A 26,480-nucleotide genomic window follows, 5' to 3' on the forward strand; every position below is an offset into this window, starting at 1 on the left:
CAAAAGTTTCCATTAAAATGGAGGATTGAACACATGGGTTTATGCTTATTCCAGCAAAAACCCTCAAAAAATACAATTTTTATTGTACAAAATTATAATAAAGGCACAGAAAAAAATAAACTCATAAAGACAAAGAGCATGGAGGAGGAGACAACAGCAAACAGGAGATGTCAAAAAATTTGGAAGTTAGAAGAAAAAACTGGAAGCTAGAAATCACATAAATATATGTAAGTAGTAGCTATCTCAGCAGACCAAAGAAACCCAAAACTTAAGCTTGTAAGGAGAGAACTCACAAGAGGCAAGCAAATTCAGGCCCCAGAGCAGTGGGTCCTAACATCTTTTACAGTAAGGTTCACAAGTCAACTAGTTCTATTCTTACACAGAGAATTTCCAACAGGCAATTTTAGTGTTTCTCTCAAATATAATCATTAGATGCTTGAAGAAAACCCATAAAGTGAAAAGTCAGAGATCAAAATAAACATGAAGGAAACAGAGACAAGGAAGAGAGAAAAAGAAAACCCAAAGTAATAATGATAATATAACAACAATGAGGAAGAAAGGATATTTTGGAAATTAAATATTTGCTACGGAAAAAAATACAAGGGTTAGAAGATAAACTTAGAGAGACCTCCAAGAAAGAACAAAAAAAGGAGAAAAAAAAATGGAGAAGATCATTGAAAGATAAATCTAAGAGGTTTAACAAGGAAATAAAAGGAGAGTGAGAGAGAGAGATTGGGGGGGAAATGAGAGAGAAAGAGGGGGACAGAAAGTGAGGGAGAGAGAGAAAAGAGAGGAAGTTATTAAGAAATAGAAAATATAAAATTATACAGAATTGATCTTACCTCAGGAAACAAGAAAAATCTTAAATAAACAACATAACCTTACACCTAAAGCAACCAGAGAAAGAAGAACAAACAAAACCCAAAGTTAGTAGAAAGAAAGAAATCATAAAGATAAAAGCAAAAATACATGAAATAGTGATGAAGAAAACAACGGAAAAGATCAAAACTAAAAGCTGGCTCTCTGAAAAGATAAACAAAATTGATAAACCTTTAGCCAGACTCAACAGGAAAAAAAGGGAGAGGGCTCAAATCAATAAAATCAGAAATGAAAAAGGAGAAGTCACAACTGACACCAAAGAAATACAAAGGCTTACAGGAAACTACTACAAGCAACAATAGGCCACAGACAACCTAGAAAAAATGGACTAATTCTTAGAAAGGGTCAACCCTCCAAGACTGAACCAGGAAGAAATAGAAAATAAGAACAGACCAATCACAAGTAATGAAATTGAAACTGTGGTTTAAAAACTCCCAACTAACAAAAGTCCACGACCAGAAAACTTCACAGGCGAATTCTATCAAACATTTAGAGAAGAGTTAACACCTATACTTCTGAAACTCTTCCAAAATACTGCAGAGGAAGGAACACTCCCAAGCTCGTTCTGAGGCCACCATCACCCTGATACCAAAACCAGACAAAGATACCACACACACAAAAAGAAAACTACAGGCCAATATCACTGATGAACACAGACGCAAAAATCCTCAACAAAATACTAGCAAACCTAACCTAACAACACACTAAAAGGATCATACACCATGATCAAGTGGGATTTATCCCATGGATGCAAGGATTCTTCAATATATGCAAAGCAATCAACGTGATACACCACATTAAAAAACTGAAGAATAAAAACCATATGATCATCTCAATAGATACAGAAAAAGCTTTTGATAAAATTCAACTCCCATTTATGATTTAAAACTCTTCAGAAAGTGGGCATAGAGGGAAACTACCTCAACATAATAAGGGCCATATATGAGAAACCCACAACTAACATCATTCTCAATGGTGAAAAACTGAATGCATTCCCTCTAAGATCAGGAACAAGACAAGGTTGTCCACTCTTGCCACTTTTATTCAACACAGTTTTGGAAGTTCTAGCCACATGAATCAGACAAGAAAAAGAAATAAAAGGAATCCAAATTGGAAAAGAAGTAGTAAAACTGTCACTGTTTGCAGATGACATGATACTATACATAGAGAATCCTAAAGACACTACCAGAAAACTACCAGAGCTCATCAATGAATTTGGTAAAGTAGCAGGATACAAAATTAATGCACAGAAATCTCTTGCGTTCCTATACACTAATGATGAAAAATCTGAAAGAGAAATTAAGGAAACACTCCCATTTACTACTGCAACAAAAAGAATAAAATACCTAGGAATAAACCTACCTAAGGAGGCAAAAGACCTGTACTCAGAAAATTATAAGATGCTGATGAAAGAAATCAAAGATGACACAAAAGGATGGAGAGATATACCATGTTCTTAGATTGGAAGAATCTTATACTACCCAAAGCAATCTACAGATTCAGTGCAATACCTATCAAATTACCAATGGCATTTTTCACAGAATTAGAACAAAAAATTTTACAATTTGTATGGAGAAACAAAAGACCCCAAATAGCCAAAGCAATCTTGAGAAAGAAAAACAAAGCTGGAGGAATCAGGCTCCCTAACTTCAGACTATACTACAAAGCTACAGTAATCAAAACAGTTTGGTACTGGCACAAAAACAGAAATATATATCAATGGAACAGTACAGAAAGTCCAGAGATAAACCCACGCACCTATGGTCACCTAATCTTTAACAAAGGAGGCAAGAATATACAATGGAGAAAAGACAGCCTCTTCAATAAGTGTGCTGGGAAAACTGGACAGCTACATGTAAAAAAAAAATGAAGTTAGAACACTTCCTAACACCATACACAAAAATAAACTCAGAATGGATTACAGACCTAAATGTAAGAACAGATACTATAAAACTCTTAGAGGAAAACATAGGCAGAACACTCTCTGACATAAATTGCAGCAATATCTTTTCCGATCCACCTCCTAGAGTAATGAATATAAAAACAAAAATAAACAAATGGGACCTAATGAAACTTTAAAACTTTTGCACAGCAAAGGAAACCATAAACAAAACAAAAAGACAACCCACAGAATGGGAGAAAATATTTGCAAATGAAGTGACTGACAAAGGATTAATCTCCAAAGTATACAAACAGCTCATGCAGCTCAATATAAAAAAAAAAAAAAAATCAAAAAATAGGCAGAAGATCTAAATACACATTTCTCCAAAGAAGACATAGAGATGGCTAAAAAGCACATGAAAAGATGCTCAACATCACTAATTATTAGAGAAATGTAAATCAAAATGACAATGAGGTATCACCTCACACATCAAAAAATCTACAAACAATAAATGCTGGAGAGGGTGTGGAGAAAAGGAAACCCTCCTACTCTGTTGGTGGAAATGTAAATTGGTACAGCCACTATGGAGAACAGTATGGAGGTTCATTAAAAAACTAAATACAGAACTACCATATGATCCAGCAATCCCACTCCTGGGCATATATCTGGAGAAAACCATAATTTGAAAAGATACATGCGCCCCTATGTTCACTGCAGCACTATTTACAATAGCCAAGACATGGAAGCAACCTTAATGTCCAAGACATGGAAGCAACCTTAATATCCACAGAGGAGTGACTAAAGAAGATGTGGTACGTATATACACTGGAATATTACTTAGCCATAAAGGAGAAGGAAATAATGCCATTTGCAGCAATGTGGATGGACCTAGAGATTGTCATACTGAGTGAAGTCAGGCAGAGAAAGACAAATATCATATGATATCGCTTATATGTGGAATCTAAAAACAAAAAAAGTGGTATAAATGAACTTATTTACAAAACAGAAATGGAGTCACAGATGTAGAAAACAAACTTATGGTTACCAGGGAGTCACAGATGTAGAAAACAAACTTACGGTTACCAGGGGGGAAAGAGGAGGGAGGGATAAATTAGGAGATTGGGATTGACATATACACACTGCTATATATAAAACATAACTAATAAGGACCTAGTGTATATAGCACAGGTAATTCTACTCAATACTCTGTAATGACCTATATGGGAAAAGAATCTAAAAAGGAGTGGATATATGTATATGTATAACTGATTCACTTTGCTGTACAGCTGAAACCAACACAACCCTGTAAATCAACTATACTCCAATAAAAAATTTTAAAAATAAAATAACACAGAATTAAGGGACATTTCCAAATTGAAAGAGCCAAAAGGCACTCCACACAATGAATGGAAAAAGATCTACACCAAGGCACATTCCATGAAAGTTTTAAATAACAGAGAGCAAGTGAAGATCTATAAAACTTCTATATAACATTCAAAGGATTAGGTATCTGAATGTCATCCGGCTTCTCATCATCCTTACTACTGAGTTAAGAAATTGAGCAAGGCCTTCAAATTTTTAAGGGAACATTATTTTCAATCCAGAATTTTATACTCAATCAATCAACAGTAAAGATAGAATAAAGACATGGTCAGATATACAAGTTCTGAAAAAACCTGCTAATGTCTGGAAGCTCCTGGGAGGTAAAGTGCATCAAAGTAAGGAAGCAAAACAAGAAAGACAAGATCCAGGAACCATAGGATCCATTAGAGAAGAGAGGAAAGGAAATTTGCAGGATGATGCTGAAGGGGGGTTGGGGGTGGTGTCTTAGGAGAAGAGCTGTTCAAGACTCTAGAAAGTCAGCGTTCAGATTACAGGAAGATAGAGCACTAGCGAAAGAATGAGTCAAGAAAAAAGTATGACACTAAAAAATTATTTGTGTTTGAACATACACAGAGGCCTTTACAGCCTCTGCAGAGAGTCTGGGAATGTGGCATTTCAGAACAAATTCATGATAGGTACATACAAAAATTAACAGCAACAAACAACAGTAACAAAAACCGTGACAACTACTCATTCCAGAAATCACAAACATAAAAAATATGTAATCATAATATATTATGATGTTTACATACTCATAGCTATATAAACACTGAGAGGGATTTTTTTAGAATTGTGTTTTAATTATATGGGGAGAATGAGAGATAACAAGTAGTCAGTTCTTTTAAAGAATTTCAGTTTGTGATCAATAATGTTATCTCAAATATAAATGTTCCTTACTAAATCTAATTTACTTTTCAAGAAGTAAAGGAATGAGAATAAATTTTAAAATTCTCTTTACTGGTTTTAAGCTTCAAGTAGTTTATAAAAATCTCTACCAGTTCTTCCAAACACATTTGACCATTTAAAATTTGTTTTATAATACTTAAAAAGAAATTTTCAAAATACTGGTTCAAGTCTGATAAGTGATGTTATTTTGGTGGCCCTTAGAGTAGCAAAACCAGCAGCAGCAACAATTATCATCAAAGAAACCAAAAACTAAACAAACAAAATAATAACAAAAACAAAACACCCGGACAAAATGTTAAAATAATAGCAGTAGTGGTGATATAAGTAGTAGCACTAATAAAAATGAAGCTAAAGTTTATTGAGCATATTATGTGTGATAAACTGTTCTAAGTGTGAAGATATATATATTTTTTATTACATCCCCATAACAACTCTATGAAGTATGATCTATCACTGCCCCTTTTTTACAGATAGTGAAATTGTCACTTGGCCAATGACAGTTATTTGGGAACAGAATCAGGATTTTAGTCCAAGCAGTCTGTCCTGCTCTTAGATAATTTTTACCCTCCCCACCCCCCAAATTTAACCAATTAGATACATTAGAAGCTTCTGGACTGACTTGGGCTGACTCTGATGCTGTTCTATTATTTATCAGTTTAAAAGATTCTCAAGAGAGAGATTGATTTGAAGTTCCTTTATTGAACAGGGGTAGGGGGAAGATGGAAGATTCTGAGACTACTCACCTGGAGGCTATCTCACCATCTGTAGGGATGTGGATTTTCCCAAGCACCCTGGCATTTCTCCCGACACCCATGCTAAGAATTACTGTTTCAGTGAATCACAATTGGAAGGGATATGCCATCCCTCAGACATTAAGGACAGCAGCCTGACAAGTTTAGAGTTCAGACCAGAAAAGTTCAGAAAAAAAGTTCAGAAAAGAAATCACCAGAAAGTCCTCATTTCTTTTCCAAAGACAGAAGCTCTAAAACATGATCTAAAGCCAGTTAGCAGACAAAACCTTTTTCTTTGAATCATTACTAAATTAATATGAAGTAAAATGACACCTTTGAAAGTGAAAATAAAAGGCCTATTACATGCATAAAAGTGAAAAGCTCTCAAAAAAAAAAGTGAAAAGCTCTCAAGCAAGCCTAACATCAAGAAGTATCCCACTTTTTGCTCAACATTTTCCTTACTTTAACATTCTCCCACATCTTTCAGCTCCTTGTATTTTACTTAAATTAACATTGTGATTGACATCGGAAACACCTGAGCTCCAGTACAAAGCAATTCTTGCAAACTCCTTATCAACCTTTTAATCTACTTTAAAAATGACCACTTGTCAATAGTGCATTCTATGCCCTATCTTATAAATTCAATTTATTAACACCATCCATTACACTTTTAAATAATCATTCAGTGTACCACGTACAGAGTGTTTGCCTTGTTATTTTATTTAAAATCAGCAAGCACTAACTTTTACCGTGTAAATATTTAAACATAAGTACCTATATAATATTTTAATAAGCCATACCAGATAACTTAAAACTAATCCTTTAAAAATCAGTGATGAATTAGAGTTTAAGAGCTACACAGGGGGGATTTCCCTGGTGGCACGGTGATTAAGAATCCTCCTGCCAATGCAAGGAACATGGGTTCGATCCCTGGTCCAGGAAGATCCCACATGCCGTGGAGCAACTAAGCCCGTGCACCACAACTACCGAGCCTGTGCTCTAGACCCTGTGTGCCATAACTACTGAGCCCACATGCCACAACTACTGAAGCCCGTGTGCCTAGAGCCCGTGCTCCGCAACTAGAGAAAGCCCGTGCACAGCAACAAAGACCCAACACAGCCAAAAAAAATAAAAAAATAAAAAAGAAATTAAAGAAGAACTACATAAGGATGTATTGTTTATTGTATAATTAATAAATTATCAGAATGCATGCTCACACCTTGAATGCTACAGATATATTAGTATAATCTGAATGAGAACAAGAAAAAGTCCTGTATGCCAACAGTTTATATAGACAAACTATGTCCAACTTTGTACTGACTTGGTCAGAAATAAATGCAAATTTTATGAAAATGTTTGACTCTTATGAAAAAGAGTATCACTTTAATGACAATTTGGCCATGAACATTAAGAGACATGTAGCTATGAGAATTTGACTGTTTTACTTTAAAACTGTATACGTAATCCAATTTTAAGCCAATTTGCAAGAGAATACCAAAGGAATGAACAGTATGAAGACAAACGCTATGTAAGATTTTGAGCCTTCAATGTGAATAAAGGTTTCTGAGAGAACATGACTACTGATTTAAAAATTTGATAAAAATGAATGGCAATGTAGAAACATACTCTTACTGTAGGAGGGCTTCAGATCCACTTTGCATATCTCGTTGTTCTTATAAATTGCATGTGTCTGTGTATATGCATATTTATTTATATTCAGAGCACAAATGACAAAATGACCTCAAGATAGAAACTACTGCCTGAGAACATAATCTAAAGCAAAGAGTGGGAATACTGCTCAAAGTGTGTGACTCTGTCAAGACTTAATTTTTTCTTATAATTTCAATTAAAACAACAAAAAACAACATAATAGTTTCATCCAGAAACACTAGCTTGGTTCCAGAGAGTATAAATGCTTATTTGAAAACTAAGAAATCATAAAAACCTGATGTGATTTTTAAATCTGTCCACAATGTTTTGACAGTCTTCCCTTCAAAAGGTAGAATCTAATTCCCCACACCTTGAATGTGCACTAGACTATGTAACACATACCTAAAACAATGGGATGGCTTTGGAACGGGGCAGTGGGCAGAAGCTGGAAGCACTCGAGAGAGTGTTAGTAACAGCATGAAAAGTGATAAACTTTTAGCTCTTATATTTTGGTCACTGATTCATCCAATTAGACCTTATATTAAAAGGTCATTGTATATGATAAGAGGTAAGGGTCCAACCTCACTCTTTTAACATGTGGCTATCCAGCTGTCTCAGCACCATCCATTAAAAAGACCACTCTTTTTCCATTGAATGGTCTCCACACTTTCATTGAAAATTAATTGGTCATAGATGTATGGGTGTATTTCTGGACTCTCAATTCTATTCCATTGATTTATATGTCAATCCTCACGCTAGAACCACACTGATTTAATTACTGTAGCTTTGTATTACATTCTGAAATTGGAAAGTGAATCCTCCAACTTTGTTCTTTTCCAATATTGTTTTAGCTACTTGGGGCCCCTTCCTCCATACAAATTTGAAGATTGGCTTTTCCTTTCTGCAAAAAAAGACCATAGGGATTGGATGAATATGTGAGTCACTTTGGGGAGTACTGCCATTTAAACAATATTAAGTCTTCCAATCAATGAACATGGGATGTCCTTCCACTGATTTAGGTATTCTTTCATTTCTTTCAGCAATGTGTTGTATTTTTCACTGTACAATTCTTTCACCTCCCTGGCTAAATTTATTCTTAGGTATTCCATTCTCTTGGATGCTACTGTAAATGGAACTGTTTTCTTAAATTCCTTTTTGCGTTGTTCCTTGCTTCTGCATAAAAACATAATGGATTTTTGTATGTTGATCCTGTACCCTGCAACTTTGCTAAACTTGTTTACTAACTTTAGAAGATTTAGATGTTTTGGACAGACACCATCTAGGAAGTTGCTCCACCTTCAGGGGACCAAAACAATGGCAAGCCTCTGTGCCAGCCCCACAGGGAACTGCCAGATAGCTCAAAATGCAAAAGCACAGTTTTTTGAGAGTAAGGTTCTTACTCTTCTCCCCTGCCCTCAACCTCCACCTCTGCTCCCATGGCTGCCACTGAACTAAAAAATTGGGGATGGCAGGCATGTAAAGCAAAAATGCCACATCACTTTCTTACCAAAACTTAACATTCTTAAGCTTCTTCATTAAGCACTCCCCTGGTTGCTGTAAGTTTTTTATTAGATTCCAGTGTTCTGAAAAGCTTGATTTGTCAGTTTCTGCCCACTTAATGGTTGCTTCTGTGGAGCCACTGATTCTTAGATCTCCCTACTCCACCATTTTCTATGACCAGTAGCTTCTTTAAACAAACAGAATATGGCAGAATTTACAGTGTGCAACTCCTGATGTCATAAAAGGCACTGAGATGTCCTCTTTGTTCTCGCTCTTGGCTCACTCACTCCAAGAAAAGCCAGTTGCAAGACTGTGAAGACTCTCAAATAGTCCTATGGAGAGTCCCACATGGCAAGGAGCTGAGACAGCCTGCCAACAGCCATATGAGTGAGCTACCTGGGAACTGCAGTCCTTGTCAAGCCTTCATATGACTGCAGCTCTGACCAACACTTAAACCTCAACCTCAGAAGAGACTCTGAGCCAAAATCATCCAACTAAGCCACTCCTGAAATACTGATCTACAGATACCATGAAATAATAAATGTATGTTGTTTTAAACTGCTAAGTTTTAGCAGTATATGATATTTAAAGCTGAGGCCTGAAAGACGAGAACCTACTCATTCAAAGAGTTCTAAGGAAGAAGAGTGTTTCAAGCAGTGGGAATGGCACATGCAAAGGCCCTGCATAAGGAAAGGTCAATGGCATGTTAAAATAATAAAAAATTTGAAAGAAGATCAGTGTGACTGGAGCTCAGTGAAGGAGAGGAAAATAGTGAAAGAGAGGAAAATGGTGAAGAAAGAGATCACCAAAGTGGCAGAAAGTAACTGAGGTGACTATAGCAAGGTCTTTAAAACTTAGTAAAAACTGGTAAGTTCTGGGGTAATCAATGGTTCCTTAACCATAAAAAATGGAAACCAACCTATAATTAAGTATAGGAAAATAAGAGCAAAGCAAAAATAGTCACTACTCCAATGACAGCTAATTAAAGGCAGTTAACTAGTCCAGCACTCATGAGAAGCTTACATAAGGTGAAAGAAAACCACTGGGTACCACCCCAGAGGGGCAAAGACTAGACTTTTTGAGAACATAATCTTATCAAAGTATGTAATTCTGATAATCCAGTGATGTTTATTTTTCGAAATACTAATAAATATTTGATTGAAAAGTGAGCATAAAGTCTTAATGAAGGAGCATGGAAGCTTAAAAGTAAAATACCTAGTTTTATTCTTGGTTCCTCACCAGTTTTTTTGTGTTTTGTTTTTTAATTAATTAATTAATTAATTAATTTTGGTCGCGTTGGGTCTTTGTTGCTGCGCACGTGCTTTCTCTAGTTGCGGAGCACGGGCTCTAGGCACACGGGCTTCAGTAGTTGTGGCACGTGGGCTCAGCAGTTGTGGCACACGGGCTCTAGAGCACAGGCTCAGTAGCTGTGGCGCATGGGCTTAGCTGCTCCACGGCATGTGTGATCTTCCCGGACCAGGGCTTAAACCCGTGTCCCCCACATTGGCAGGTGGATTCTTAACCACTGCGCCACCAGGGAAGCCCTCCTCCCCAGGTCTGTGAATTTTGGTAAATGACTTCACTCCTAACTTAATTTCACTCAACTGCAAAATGAGATAATAATATACACATCTTCAATCTTACTTCTTTAAAGATCAAATAATATGATAAAACTGCTTTTGAAACTACAAAAAAATAACTGACATTTACAAATTTGATCACTTGTAGAGAGAGACCGAAAACTAACTCTAGTATCACACAGGAACCCAGGCTGGGAACTATAAGACCCTTCGAGAACAAGAACCAAGATCTTTACATCATCCCATATTACTTACGGAAAAAACACCTTTATGAGGATGCTGTTTAAAATTCTGAATGGTGAATTCACTGGCAAAAATTTATATCTAGAATATAAGCTTAAAGCATCTGTCTCACCAGGCAGTCCACAGTCACTGCCAAATGAGTAACTGATTTAGCCGAATATCTACAGAAAACGATTATAAAGCAGCTCTGAAAAGAAGCACACTTCTCCTTGTCCTGGGCTACCATATGACACAAGGTTTAATAACTGGTGAGGGACTTCCCTGGTGGTCCAGTGGCCACGCTCCCAATGCAGGCGTCCCGGGTTCAATCCCTGGTCAGGGAACTAGATCCCACATGTCACAACTAAGAGTTCACATGCCGCAACTAAAGATCTTGCATGCTGCAACGAAGATCCTGCACACGGCAACAAAGATCCTGTGTGCCGCAACTAAGACCCAGTGCAGCCAAATAAATAAATAAATATTTAAAAATTACTTGGTGAAAAGGGTAAAAGAATTTTAAAAGAAATACCAATTAGATAACCAGTATCTGAAATTGAAAGTAAATCTGAATTAGCAAAATAATAGGATTTGTATACAAAAACTATAAGATTAAAAAAAAAAAACTTCTATGGGAAAATATAGATGATGTTATCAAAGACATTTCCAATCAGTATAAAAATAAAATATCTGTGTTTTCAGATTTAATGACTAACTGAATACCAAGAAGTTTTCATCTCTATATCCCTAACCAGAAAAAAAAATTATAATTTGAAACAAAGAAAAAATCTTTAGTGAAGCATAAAAACATCAGACACTATAAAATGTGATATATAGATATAATTTTTTACTTTATTAAAATGCACTGATGCACTAATAGAATGTAAATGTAATAAGCTGGTCCTTTTTATGTCCCTCCTGCTTTCTCTAGTAACCCATCTTCTACTGTGGTACTCTATCTACAGCATAACTGATGACCAGTTAAAAGTAAGTTCCAGAAGATATGACATAAAATTGACCAAATCCAAGACAATACTTATTCAACAAACACAGCCTCAGTGTCAAGTAGATACCAGATGCTGTCTAAGCCTATTATATTAACCTTACATTCCCCATTAATCATTAATTCTTAAGACATCAGAAAAGACATCATTTAATAAAACAAAATATATTTTGAGATTTAATGAACAAACATACTTCACTTGTACAATAAAACAGAAAGTGCTAATGATATATTTAAAGAAAAAACCCAAAATTATAAGAGAATGACTCAGAAGAAAAAGATCAACTTTTTTATGGTAATTACGAACCGAATTTTCTTCTTCCTCTTCCAATTCTCGCTGTTGTTCTTCATGTCTTTTAGCTTTGATCTCCATGGCTTCTGTGATCAGGTCTCTTAAAATTGATACAGGTTTTGCATTCTTGATAAAAGAGTGCTAGAAAAGTAAAATTCAGTGTTACTAACTCAAACGGTTTCTCTGAATTAAATCTTTAAAACATTAAAACAACACGTAAATGTGAACCAGGAGCATAGGCTTCAATGATTGGTCCTTTATCCAGAATTAAATGTATAGGTTAAGAACAGAGAATATTTCAGCTGCTTTAGAAATAAAGATTTTACTTTCAGGTTTACAAGTTTTTAAAAAACCATTAAAGCACACACACAAAAATGTAATCCTATTAATAAAACTACATTACCCTTAGAGATATAATTGTCCAAAGGAAGTATAGATTAGGTAGATTAGGTAGTAAAAAAGACAAGAAAAAAATTTTTCAAAGATTGGTGATTAAATTACATATAAAAATAAAATGATTTTGGTATTGTTACAAATTTTAATTAATCTTAACAAGCTGACAGCCAGAATCAGTGGTCAAAAGGAGGGCAACTATTTATTTTACTTCTTTTACATATTTTCTATTTATTATGTCTTTAAAAATATAATCATTTCCAAGGGAGAAGTAGAAAACAGCAATAAGAGAAAAGTATTTTTCAGAAAATAAGTACTGCTTCACTTCTATACCACCCTGATCTAGCTAAAACATCTGAGTTTGCTATAGTTCTGATAAACAGAAGTGAAACCACCAGAAAATACCTGAGTGCCTGATGACTTTTTAATTCAGAGGAGTAACATGAGAGAAAGGAGAGGGAAAGGTTAAAAGTATAATTTGGAATAGATAACCATATTTTGAAGCAGCAATACAGCTTCAAAATGTAATTTTCCCAATTATATGTCAGTAGATAGAGTCAGGTGAAAGCCATCTGAGTTATTTTCGTAAAGATCAATACAACACAAAAATATTCTTAAAGATAAAAAAAATTCTAGTGCTAAAGAAGAAATTACAGACATTTGGAAGAGGCTTTAAAATGGTGAACATACCATTTGGGAAAACTATGAGTAAGAATTTTACCTGATTACAGAAATTCTAGCATTGATGACAAAGAACTAATAAATTCTTTTATACCAGTTATAAACTGATCACCAGATAAATTAAGTTCTATCAACATACCTGTGGTGGAGAGTCCTAGTCACCCACCAAAATACAGTTGTGGCTGGACCTATGGCTACCCAGCTACATCCTACACTTCTCAGTCTCCCTTTCAGTTGGTTGTAATTATGTGACTAAGTTCTCACCAATGAAGTGTGAGTGCCTGCATTGTGTTCCACTCCCTGATCTGGGCCTTAAAACACCGAGACTGTGCACTCTTCTGTGATTTCTTCTCTTTCTGCTATGCTGGGAAACAAAGACAGTGCCCTAAAGGATGGTGGAGAGCAAGAAGGAAGAAATCCCAGTCTTACTGTGAAAAATTCTGAGAAACAATGGTAAAAAGGTCACAAAAATTAATACTAATTGAAGATATGTTCTTTGCCCTTAAGGAACTTATTATCTGGAATAAGGAACAAAAGACAAACACATAAAAAAAAATTACAATGTGACATACAAGTTACATTCATGATGATTTAGCACAGTCTATATGATTAAGAGATGTAAAAGTAAAAGAAGAGGTGAAGTAATCTCAGATGCCTCATAGAGAAGAATCAGACCATTTTAGGGAGAAGGAAAACTATGCACAATATGAACAAACACACAAAGATAGGGGATGTATGTTAGAACACCACAGGAAGAGCTGTCTAGCCAAAACAGAAACACTGCTTAGAGGAATGTTGTCCTGTGAGTTTAGATACAGGTAACAGTGGGACAAGAGGGATAAACGCTTAGAATGAGATACCTGAATTTTGCTTGACAGTCCCTTTAATTACATAAACAAGAGAATGGTGTAAGGAAAAGAATGTCTGTGACAGCATAATCTTTTTTTTTTTAACATCTTTATTGGAGTATAAATGCTTTACAATGGTGTGTTAGTTTCTGCTTTATAACAAAGTGAATCAGTTATACATATACATATGTTCCCATATCTCTTCCCTCTTGCATCTCCCTCCCTCCCACCCTCCCTATCCCACCCCTCTAGGTGGTCACAAAGCACCGAGCTGATCTCCCTGTGCTATGAGGCTGCTTCCCACTAGCTATCTATTTTATGTTTGGTAGTGTATATATGTCCATGCCACTCTCTCACTTTGTACTGTGACAGCATAATCTTGCAGTAGAGTTTAGAAATGAAATAAGATGGGGTGAAACTGCAATACAGGTGCAAATTATTAAGAACCTGGGTTAAAAAAATAGCTGCCACAGTCAAGAGGAAATACTGAATCTGATGGAAAAACTCTTAAGAAGGATTTAGTGACTATATATTAACAGAAGTGAAGGAAGACCAACACAGCAAAAACTAGGAACCAGTAGAATTGCATCTCTTTACTAAGGAACAGAAATCTCAAGTTGTATTATACTTTATCTTCTCAGGAAAAATTATGAGCCATTCCTCCAAGCCACAGTATTTTGGGTTTTTTTTAAAAATATATCTTAATTGAAGTATAACTGCTTTACAAATGGTATGTTAGTTTCTGCTGTACAATAAAGTGAATCAGTTATATATATACATATATCCCCATATCCCCTCCCTCTTGAGGCCCCCTCCCACCCTCCCTATCCCACCCCTCTAGGTCATCACAAAGCACTGAGCTGATCGCCCTGTGCTATGCAGCAGCTAAATGCCAAAGTACACATCCAGTCTACTGCAAACTTACTTTCATGCAGCTCATTGTGAACTGACTAAACAGTGTTACGCTACCATTAGTCTATAGAGCTTAACATTCCTAATCTCAAAATCTCAGTATGTCTTACTTCATTTGTACTCATGTTTTCCCTACATAACTGCTACAGGCATGGTTCTGACCAACAAAGAGGAACTGGCTAATAAAGTTAAAAGGGTACTTTGAGAACAAGGCCATTCTATTAGAGCATTCTTGATAATCAGAAGAGAAGTTTTATCAGACACATTGGTAGATTTTTAAAGAATATTTTTAAAGGCTTTTGAAAAGTAGCTGGTAGTAAAATTTTAAAATGCAAAGCAACATAAAAAAGAACAGAACAACAACAACAAAAAACAGAGAAAACGAGGTGGCAAAAAAAAAAAACCATGGCAACTGTGACTGGAATGTTATTACTATAAACCAATGTAAATAAATGGGTTGAATTTCCATTTATTAAGCAGTATTTTAGGTAAGTACTAAAAGACACTTAGTTCATAAGATAAATTCAGCTACATGCTTTCTATATGAGATATACTTAATGAAATAAATCCAAATTATATTTCTGCAGGGGCATACTAAAAAGAACTTGGGTTAAAAGTCAAGGATAGGCAATGAAATATTAGTCAAACATAAAATAATATCAAGACTAACATCAAAAAAAGCAGAATTGAAGGGAAAAAATAGTGAATGAAGGAAGAGTCATATAATATTACTAAGGGACATAATACAAAGAAAGATATTATAGTTATAAACTTGATATATTAGTACAGCATTATGTGTAACAAAAACAGAGACATAAGAAGTTGATCTAAATAAATAAGAATAGGAGATATTAATATTCCTTTTCAGTCACTGAGAAATAAAACAGGTAAAAAGTAAAGAATAAAGTGATCTGCATAATATAATCAGACTGAGTTAGCAGAAAAATCAATAAACAGAAGTTACATCTTTTTGTTAAACGCCTAGAGAAGCATATGGTACCAGCATAAGAATGGAAAGAACAACAAAACAGAATATAATGACTGGAAATAGAATATAACATATGAAGTAAGCTGGCATATTATGAAGGTAGCAATTCCAATCAGTGAGGAAAAAATACTTATTGCCTGCTGTTTCTTTTTTCTTTTGTGGGGGTGGGGTGGGTAGAATTAGACTAGATCTTTATCACAGAAATATCAAAATAAATGCCAGATAGATTAAGAAGTTAAAAGTCAAAAGAAAATGGAAATATAAAAGAACTAGAGGGTAATACAGGAGAGTATTTATTCAATCCAGTGCCATGAAACAAAGGGAAAAAACCATAAATGAAATAAAAACTTTTAACATTTATGTCAGACAAGAAGGTAATTATATGAAGAGTTTTAAAAAGAATATCAATTCAAAAAAGGTAAACACACCAAATTCCAAAAGGCAATATAGTTTCACTATTTCTAAATGTATCTAGGATTTCCCTGGTGGTCCAGTGGTTAGGACTTGGTGCTTTCACTGCAGGGGCCCAGGCTCGATCCCTGGCCGGGGAACTAAGACCCCGCATGCCGAGTGGCATGGACAAAAAAAAAAAAAAGAGTAAACTAAAATATAAACTAAAAAACGGCAAGAATTCTTAAACCACCTGAACTAATGATAAGACACAGAATACCCAAAATCAACCTATCACATTCTTGGTCATGTATTTTAAAAAGTAAGGCTGTTTGAAGATTTATTCTTTTAAAATTTGAACCATTTCCTCTTAAATTTTGTTCATGTTCTGAATGATCAATTTCTGAACTGAAAGAATTCAAATAAATTATTTCTTCATAAAAGCTGAGAAAACAAGAGTTTAAAGTGAACTGAAGAACAGACTTCTGCTTGTGGACAGATTGAGCAGTCATACTTTCCCCTATACCTCTCCATTAAAGTATAGCTAAAACCCTGGACAATAAAACAAACACAGGAAGACACTGAAAGGTGGCAGATTAACTAGGGACCAGAGGACTAAAGGAAAGACACAGCTGTGAGACCATGGGCTTTTTTTTTTACCTCATTTAGCCCAGACTGGTTATTGGAGAAGCCAGCAAACCAGAAACACCAATGGACACAAACTAAAAAAGCTCCTACAAAAGCCTGCTCTCTTGAGCCAAAGGATCAGGAAAGGGACAGCTAGCCAGTGTGCCACCTTCTCTTTCAGACAATAACCACTCTACTCCACCCAAACACCAGAGAGAAAGCACATGCCCCACCCCAACCAGCAAAGGCTGGGTGGGGAACCTAGACTTCTACCTTCTGGAGGCTGTCCAATCCTTTCACTGCAGTGGTATCAGAGAAAACCAAATGTTAAGCTAGGGCATTCATCTACACCATGCAGTATAAAAAGCGCTCCCCACCCCCAGTGGGGAGTGTCGGTGGAGATCACGAGAAAGCCTGGCCTTACACTGCTACCAGGCAGTAATAAAGAAACCCCACCTCCCTCTCTGCTAGAGTGGGATCAGAGGAGGCCTAGTGGAGAATCAGAACTTTCATCACCACCCAGCTATGCTGAGGCCCTGCAGTGCCAGAAGAGGCCACTGAGGGAACCTGAGTTCTCACCCCTGTACAGTGGTAATAAGGAACCCCTCCCCCACCCTACATGTCAAAGGAGACCAAGCTGGGGACCTGGACTTCTAATGCTACCTGGTAGAAATGAGGTGGTGCCCCTCTACCCCACTGAAGCAGTGTCAGAGGACTCCACTTATTACAGAAAATTTAAGTAAGATCCAGAGTCTCATAATACCCAAAATGCCCAGGTTTCAAATGAAAATCACTCGTCATAACGAGAAGCAGGAAAATCTCAACTTAAATGGGAAAATACAATCAATAGATACCAACATCAAGATGACATGGATATCAGAATTATCCAGCAAGGATTTTAAAGCAGTCATCATAAAAATCCTCAATTAGCAATTACAAACATGCTTGTAAACACATGAAAAATTAGAAAGTCTCAGCAAAGAATTAGAAGATATAAAAAAGAAACAAATGAAAATTTTAGAACTAAAATATATAATAACAAAAATAAAAACCTGATGGATGGGCTGGCTCAACAGCAGAATGAGGACAGAGGGAAGATTCAGTGAATCAAAATATGGAACAGTAGAAATTATACAATATGAACAACAGAGAGAAACTAAACTGGAAGAAAAATGAACAGAACCTCAGGAATCTGTGGGACTAAAACAAAAAATCTAACATTTGTGTCAATGGAGTCCTAGAAAGACAGAAGAGGGTAGGGCTGAAAAGTGTTTGAAAAAATAATGACTGGAAACTTCCCAAAATTGGCAAGAGATATAAACCCACAGATTCAAGAAGCTGAACAAATTCTGAACACTATAAACCCAAAGAAAGCCATACCAAGACACATCATAATTAAACTTCTGAAAATAAAGACAAAGATCATTTCATCTTGAAATGATCAAGGGGTAAAACAATTCAAATGGCTGTAGATTTCTCATAAGAAACCATGGATGTCAGAAGACAGTGGCACAACAGTTTCTAAGTACTGAAAGAACTGTCAATGAATAATTCTATAGCCGGTGAAAATATCCTTCACGAATGAAGAGGAAACAAGACATTCTCAGGTGAAGGAAAACTAAGAGAATTTGTTACCACAGACCTACCCTAAATGGATGGCTAAAACAAAAAGAAAGTAACAAAAGAAGGAACTTAGGAACATTAGGAGAAAGAACACTGGAAAGAGCAAAAATGGGTTAAACACAATATAATAGATTTCCCTTATTCTCTTGAGTTTTCTCGATCGTTTAAAGCAGCAGTCCCCAACCTTTTTGGCACCAGGGACCGGTTTCATGGAAGACAATTTTTCCATGGGCGGGGGGAGATGGTTCAGGCGGTAATGCGAGCAATGGGGGGAGATGGGGAGCAGCAGATGAAGCTCTGCTCGCTCGCCCGCCACTCACCTCCTGCTGTGTGGCCCGGTTCCTAACAGGCCGTGGACTGGTACTGGTCTGCGGCCTGGGGGTTGGGGACCCCTGGTTTAAAGGTTAAAACAAATATTATAACACTTTGATATGGATCTCAATTATGAAGAGGAAGTATTAAAAATAATTATATTATAAATGGGAAGGACAGCGAGATAGATAAAGTTTCTACTCCTCACTTGATCTGGTAAAATGAAGAATAAGTCACATGCCATGGGAGTTCACAGAGTGACCCATGACATCACTTGTTCCAGCAAAGCCCATGGGTTAATTCGAATAATGGCAGATCTCATTCTTCTAGAAGGCCAGACTAGGGCAAGAGCTGACTTTCAGGTTCTAGGCTACCCACCAGAAGGTACACGGAACATTTTCAGATCAGGAGCTCTAGTGGCACTAGGCTGAACTTGAACCTTGTCCCTGGGGATTCAATATCCTCATCTTTTAAAAACTACTAAGAGTTCAATTCAATAATCTCAAAGGATCCTTTCAGTCTCAGTCTACGATTCTTTTAAACTTACACAATTATCTATCTTATGTCAGAAAATAAACCACTATAAAAAATTCAGCACGAATTCCTCTTTAAAAACTGTTTATCAAAGTCTAGAAATCAATATAGTAAAATCTACGCATGTAGATTATAGACAAATGTCCATTAAAACTTGGTAATAAGACTGTATTCTTAAAGTTAAAATATAATTTAACTTATATAAGACACATGTGAAAGTCCTTTAAGAGACAGAATGGCTTCCAGACATCCAGCAAAATAAAACTCTAAGGCATCTAATGAGACACTAATGAGACAACAGATAATAATCCTATCTAAAAAGCTTTTAAAATCAGAAGTTTGTTATCTTAAATAAATGCATATTGAATTCAATACACATGTATTAAGCACTAGGTACCAGGAGTGCAAAAGTAATCCCCTCCCAAAAGGCATAGCCCCTGACCTTGAATTAGTTACAATCTAGGACAAAGACACAGAAACAAGTTATTTCATTCTAATATGGTAAATGATATGCACAATGTGCTTATGGGAACACAGAGGAACAACTAGCCTGAACAAAGATGAAGGCAAGGCTTTCTGGAGGAGTACCTAATTTGAATTAGAAACAGTGAGACAATGAGTAAAAAGGAGCCTGTTGGTAAAGGCAGTCTTTAAACTAGCAAGTGGGGGGCGGGAGAAACACCATGAGAAAAGGTATAGAGGATTGAAAAAGCATGATTTGTACAAGGAACTACAAGTCTATTATTTCAGTATTTATAAAGGGAAAAAAGGGGAGGTCAAGCAAGGGGCCAATTAAGAGGCCAGACGAGTATACCACATTATAACAGAGGGCCTCCATGGCCAACAATAGCACAACAGAAAAAGGTTTTAAAAATCAAGGAAACAATTATTGGCTCATAAGCACTATACAACACCAGTTGCATTGTTTGCCCTTATTATAAAGAAAATTACTTGGGCCAAACCCAGCTAGAAGCCAGAGGGTAACAGAGCTTGCTAATGCAGTCCATACAGGTCAACTTCCTGGGTAAAAAGCAGAATGGGAAAGGGTGACAAGTGGGGGCTGGAGAACAAGTGGGATAAACCTAGAAGAATCCCTTAATCACTGTGTGACCTTCAGTGAATCATTGAACCTTTCTGGGCTTCAGTACTCTCATAAACAAAATTAGGAAATTTTACTAGAATATTTCTTAAATGCTTTTCCACCCTAAAAACTCTAGGTTAAACACAGAATTTCTTTAAAAAGATTAGAAAAGATTATGGAAGAAAGACTAGAAAGAAATACTGGTTAAATTATCCAAAAACCAGTCGTCAGATACATTTGGATTTACTTTCATCATCAGATTTTGTACTATTTGTCCCACTTTTTCTGTTATTTCCCCTCCCCGCTTCTTTCTTGACTTCTTTAGGGTTGAATAATTTAGACAGTCAATACAATAACAAAAGCAATACGTCCTTGATTTATGTGCTTAAAATTCCTTTGAAGTGCTGACAATATTTCAAAATAAATGTTTCAACCAACTAACTTTTGTAAGGTAATATTTGCACATAACACAAAACCCAAAAGGCTCAAAGAGAGCCTTCAGCAAAAAGTAAGTCTCCATCCCACTCTTGTCAGCCATATAGTTACCTTCTCTGGAGGCAGTTTCTTGCTTATTTTTCTAGAGCTACTCCACGATAAGCATTGACATATGTACATATACATATATGTGTATGTAGACGTGTGTATTTTGCCAATCACTCCCCTCGATGGACCTCAAATTGCTTGTTTATATTTATGTTGTTTCCAATCTTTTGCCACTACATTGTTTTATGAAGACTTTTACACATATGTTATTTCACACATGGTTAAATTTCTCTGTAGAGTAAATTTCTAGAAGAGTAATTGCTGGGTCAAAGAATATATGGTGTTTTATTCTAGACAGATATTGTTAAATCGCCTACCATGGAGATTAAGTTAAATTTTCCTAACAATATACCTTACATTTAAGAGCCTGCTTCTTATATCCCTCAACAATTCCTTTTTTAAAAACAGTACCTTGGAAAAATCACTTTCTATAACTATGTTTTTAATCCTTTTGTCACTTAACAAAAATAATTATTTTCCAAATATCAAGTTTTGTTAACATGTACACTTATCATAGCTTAGAGGTCTAAGCCAGTTCTGCTGGGAAAGTAAAGACTCACACATACTTATTAAAAGTATTAAATTATTTCTATTTGCATTTAATGTCAAAGCAGATTAAAAAAAAAAAAAACCTCCTGACACTCTGGATACAAAGTCAAGTTGTACAGGGACACTGAAACTCTTCATTTAAGTCATCTTGTAACCAGTATTTATAACATGTGATCTTCACAAGGCGTTCAGGAATCTTGCATTTATGTATCTTATAGAGCAAAAAGTCAAAGAAATGCTGGGTCAAGGAATAATACATCAGGAAGAAAAACATAAGAAAATGAGAAACAGTAATAATGGAAACGAGAACTCATACCTGAAATGAGAACCCTATGGAAGTTTAGTTTTAACACAACTTTAGGAGGAAAGAATTGACAACAAAAATTAAAAAGGGGGGCGGAGAGAAGATTGAACTTGGAAAACAAAAGAAAAAAATGAGAGAAAAAGAACATACAGGAGAAGAATGGGGTGTGTGTCTGTAGGTCTGTCTCTAAATCAATCCATATTTCTTGGGAGGTTTTCATCTTTATAAATCAGTTAATGAAAAAATAAATAAATGAGTTAATGAAACTCAATTCTGGTCAATGTCAGAAAGCTAAAAGGTATAAAGAAAATATCCTCCCCTTAGAGACATAAGCACTGACCTGTAAAAGTTGTGTTGCAGTAGCTCTCTGCTCAGGATTCTTCACTAGGCACTTCTTAACAAAATCGGTGAAATCATCAGACCAAAGTTCTGGCTTCCTGAATGTTGGTGGTGGGTTTGTGGGAATCATAAAAATAGCCTGGTAAAAATGAAGTATCCAAAAGACACGGTAAGAATCACAATAACACACCAAATAAACAAATCTCTTTATCTATCTTTTTATCAGACTCTAAATGTGAAAAACAAATTTAAGCTGGTCTAGGATTTCCAGTAAAATTGCAATTCAGGAAGCAAGCCCATCTGCTACTAATGTAATCACTTCCCATTAAATTTCCTCTATTTGAGTTGTAGCTCATTGAGCACATCATTCTTTATTTTATCATTTTTAATCAGTCTCCAAAGTAGACTGCATTTCTAACCCTTTTACCAAACTAAGGACATTCTCTGGTTAAACAGATATATCCCCCAATTTTGCTATTGCATGCCAGATTTGCTTCCCATTTCAGGTTTTTAGTACTGCTGTTCAGAATGCCTAGCAGCAGTCTAGTTTGCTTCTGCAATCCAGAATACTTAAGTATAAATATAATTACTGCTGTGATTTGAAATAATACTTGACAGAGGCAAGACTTTTATTTCTCTTTCTAAATATACGAGTCAGGATTCCAAATGAAATGTTTTAAAGGTAATATATCACTTTAACACGAATAATTTAATTTGGTATTAATAACTTAGTACTAATGATAATACGTTCAGAGAGTTCAAAATTCAAAAACTTTACAAAGTTTCCGTGTCATCTTGTCTTCATAGCTACCCAGTCACCTTTTTTTGACCGAGAGAATTAATCCCTAATGTTGTTAGGAAATCATTGTATGTAATGAATTAACTTCTCTCCTGGGCTCTAGAATAGTTCCTGATAAAATACCATCTCTAAAATATCATTTTCTTTGAAAAGATATGAAAACAAAAATAAAGTTAAAACAAATGTATCATGCACTCAACAAATATTAGCTATCATCATTTTCATTTCCACATGTTATAAAAAAGAGATAAACACAGCAATGACAAAAATTTTACAAAGTAAAATGAACTCAATCATATTATAACTAACTGTAGTTTAACAGGTAAGTTTAATTATACAATCAACACTACAGGTGACATGAGGAAAAAATGGCTTTTTGGCAATCAATTAATATATGCATACGCAGTATACAGACATGGGCCTCTCAAAGATGTATTCAGGGGTGAAGCATCCAAAAAACCCCCTTTCTAGACTTCAGTATTCTCTGACTTTCCAGAAGAGAGGTGTCTGTCTCTGTTCTAGCTCAGTTTTTCACCTGGTTGCTGGTCCTCTTTCTTCATGCAAATTTCATGTACCTGAACTTATGTCCCTTCTCCTTAATGCATAAAGAAAATAAAGACGGCAATACTACAAACCACAGAAATACTTAGAAACTAAGTGTTTTACCATTGAAAGAAACTCATCATGGCTATATTTAAAACTTCTGTTTGTATATGGAGAAAATACCAAAACTGTAGACAAAGTAATAAAGATAATATATTCTTGGGGATACCAAGTTTAATGTATTCCTTTGGTATAATAAAACTGTTCTACCCTCCATTGAATTTTTACTAACTGTTCAAAAGCCATTCACAAATATCACAGAATTTTTATAGCAAAAGACACATGAGAGATCATTTAGCTCAATCTTCTCATTTAACAGAAAAGGAATCAAAAGTCCAGAAAGGTTAAGTGACTTAAAAACAAAATTTCAGACTAGCATAGTATTCTAATGTTTCTACTATGTTTCAAGAAGGTGAGGTACAGAGCAAAGAGGGTTACTCTATCTAAACAAGCAGTTAATTAGAGGACAGAGAGATGATAGATGATGGTTCTGTTTTCAATGTATACATCTTCCCCGGTCCTCCTCTTTTACTTCCAAGTGAAGAAAGCATAAGCAAGTTTTAAGCCTTTAAGACAAGACAGTGACAGGAAAGATCTTAAAACTTATTATAGTCACAGCAGTGACACTAAAGTTGAAGCTCATTCAATGAAATACGAATGAGGGAAAGACTATTCAGTGGAGAAAATATAGTCTTTTCAACATATGGTGCTGGGAAGACTAGATATATTCACATACAATAAAAATGAATTTGGACTCTTACTTACACCATATACAAAAATTCACTGAAATCAACAACCTAACCGTAAGAGCTAAAACTATAAAACCCTTAGAAGAAAACATAGGGGGAAAGCTTCATGACACTAAATATGGTAAAGATTTCTTGGATATGACACCAAAAATCAAGGCAACAAAAGAAAAAATAAATTGGGCTTCATCAAAATTTAACACTTTCAGGCATCAAAGGATACTATCAACAGAGTAAAGAGGCAACCCACGACAGATGGAAGGGCTGAACAAAATGTGGTGTTTATATTGTATTTACACATACAATGGAATATTATTAAACCTTAAAAAGGAAGAAAATTTTGACACATGCTATAGCATAAACTTGAAGACTTCATGCTGACTGAAATAAGCCAGTTGCACTAGGACAAATATTGCATGATTCTTCTTATAGTGAGGTTCCTAGAGTAGTCAAGTTCATAGAGACAGAGAGTAGAATGGTGGTTGCCAGGGATTGTGAGAAAGGGGGAAGCGGGGAGTTAGCATTTAACGGGCACAGAATTTCAGCTGGGGAAGATGAAAAGGCTCTGGAGAGGGATGGTTGGTGATGGTTGTACGGCAACGAGAATGTACTTGATTTTACGGAACTGTATACCTAAAAAATGGTTAAAAGGGTTAATTTTATGTTTTGTATATTTTACCACAATAAAAAAAAATGAAGGAGGGAAAATATAAAGCACTAATCAAGTTCAGGAATATTAGTTGAATGCCTGCTACACACAAAGCATGGTATTAGACATTATACGGAGTTCAAAGACGCAGCAGGAAATACAGTCACTACCCTTTAGAAACTTCTAACCTAGTCTGGTAATGAAAGAACAGTAAAAGATTTAAAGAACAGTACAATAATAAAAGAAATGATATAAGGCATTAAGGAGAGAGGTCATTCCCCTTAAAAGAAATAGCTTAAGGAAAAGCGAGAGAGTGAAATAAAGCTATTGGGAGGAGCAGAGAACAAGCTGATTATCTTATAAGGGACTAAGAAATGATAAGATTAGAAGGGGGAATGAAGGATATGGAGTTTGGTCAGCAAGCAAGTGCACAACTGAAAGAAGTCTTTTTTTCTGGTGTGTGTGTGTGTGCATGTGTGTGTCTTATGTTTTTGCCTTTAATCAGAGTTTGTTTATGACCTAAGAAAACGATTAACAAAAAACAAACAAACAAACCTGGAGATACTCTAAATATGGAATAGAAAAGGCACTTAGGGGCTAGTGTACATGTCCCAGGATGAGTAATAAAAAGTTTAAACTAGGATGGTATCTATAGGAATGAAATAGAAGAAATAAGGTATGAGACACTACAAAAGAAGAACCAAGAGTACATCCTAACAACATTGTTTGGGGGGCTAGAGAAAAGGAAAAACAAAAGATTACTCCAGAATTCAAGAAATAAAAAATAGACACATTAATTGCACAACATTCAGGTATTCTAACAGTTTATATATCATTCTTTTGAGAGCCCTCAGAATATGCAGCAGTTTACTACAATGTGTTATCACTGGTTTCTAACTTGGAAAGTGAGCCAAAGGATCTTCTGTGGACAAAGCAATGAATATTCAATATCCAAATCTGTTGATGCTAGGGTAAGAGTTAATCTCTTTATTAGTGTACTCTTCTTTGAAAAAGAGAAAATCCTTTAATAGAACATTCTTATACATCTTACATCATATTACACGTATGACACCTAAGATAGTCCTTCAAAAGCAGTGTAGCCAGTTTTATGACACAATAAGCATCTACCAAAATACAAGTATGTACCAAGTATTTTCTGTGTGTTCCTAGGTTCTATTAAAGAAATAGCAAACTGATAGGCCACAAGCTAGATAGCATCAGTGGATACCTTTTGTTCAGGCAACATCTATCTCATAGTCCCACAAGGTAAAAATCTGCTGGAATCCAGCTGATGAGCAGAGGCCTATTGATGTATGCTCTCCCTTCTACATGGGCCCCATCTAGCCTGGCTCAATTATCTACTTTAGCTGATGGTCCCCATTACATATAACTTTGTGTTACAGATTCTAAAATAAGACACATATCTTGGGCCCACAGAGCTCACAGTCAAACTGGAGGGGTGGGGGAGGCAAGGGGGATTAACACATACGAAACAAACAGCAAAATATGGAGTGCTAGAAAATAAAATTCT

At 35.6% G+C, this 26,480-nt stretch overlaps 1 protein-coding gene across 3 annotated transcripts in view; it reads right to left on the minus strand.

Moving 5' to 3' along the window:
* The window catches only part of STK3 (serine/threonine kinase 3), a 310,598-nt gene that overhangs the window by 109,289 nt on the left and 174,829 nt on the right, over positions 1–26,480 (minus strand). For all 3 annotated transcript variants that reach the window (XM_082432738.1, XM_082432736.1, XM_082432737.1), the window contains 2 exons: positions 22,154–22,291; positions 12,044–12,169 (listed from right to left, as the gene is read on the minus strand). In XM_082432738.1, the coding sequence (XP_082288864.1) occupies positions 12,044–12,169; positions 22,154–22,291 (264 nt within the window). The remainder of the gene's footprint in view (positions 1–12,043; positions 12,170–22,153; positions 22,292–26,480) is intronic.

The sequence above is a fragment of the Balaenoptera physalus genome, assembly GCF_965194825.1.
Source record: "Balaenoptera physalus genome assembly, chromosome: 17".
Classification (NCBI taxonomy): Eukaryota; Metazoa; Chordata; class Mammalia; order Artiodactyla; family Balaenopteridae; genus Balaenoptera; species Balaenoptera physalus.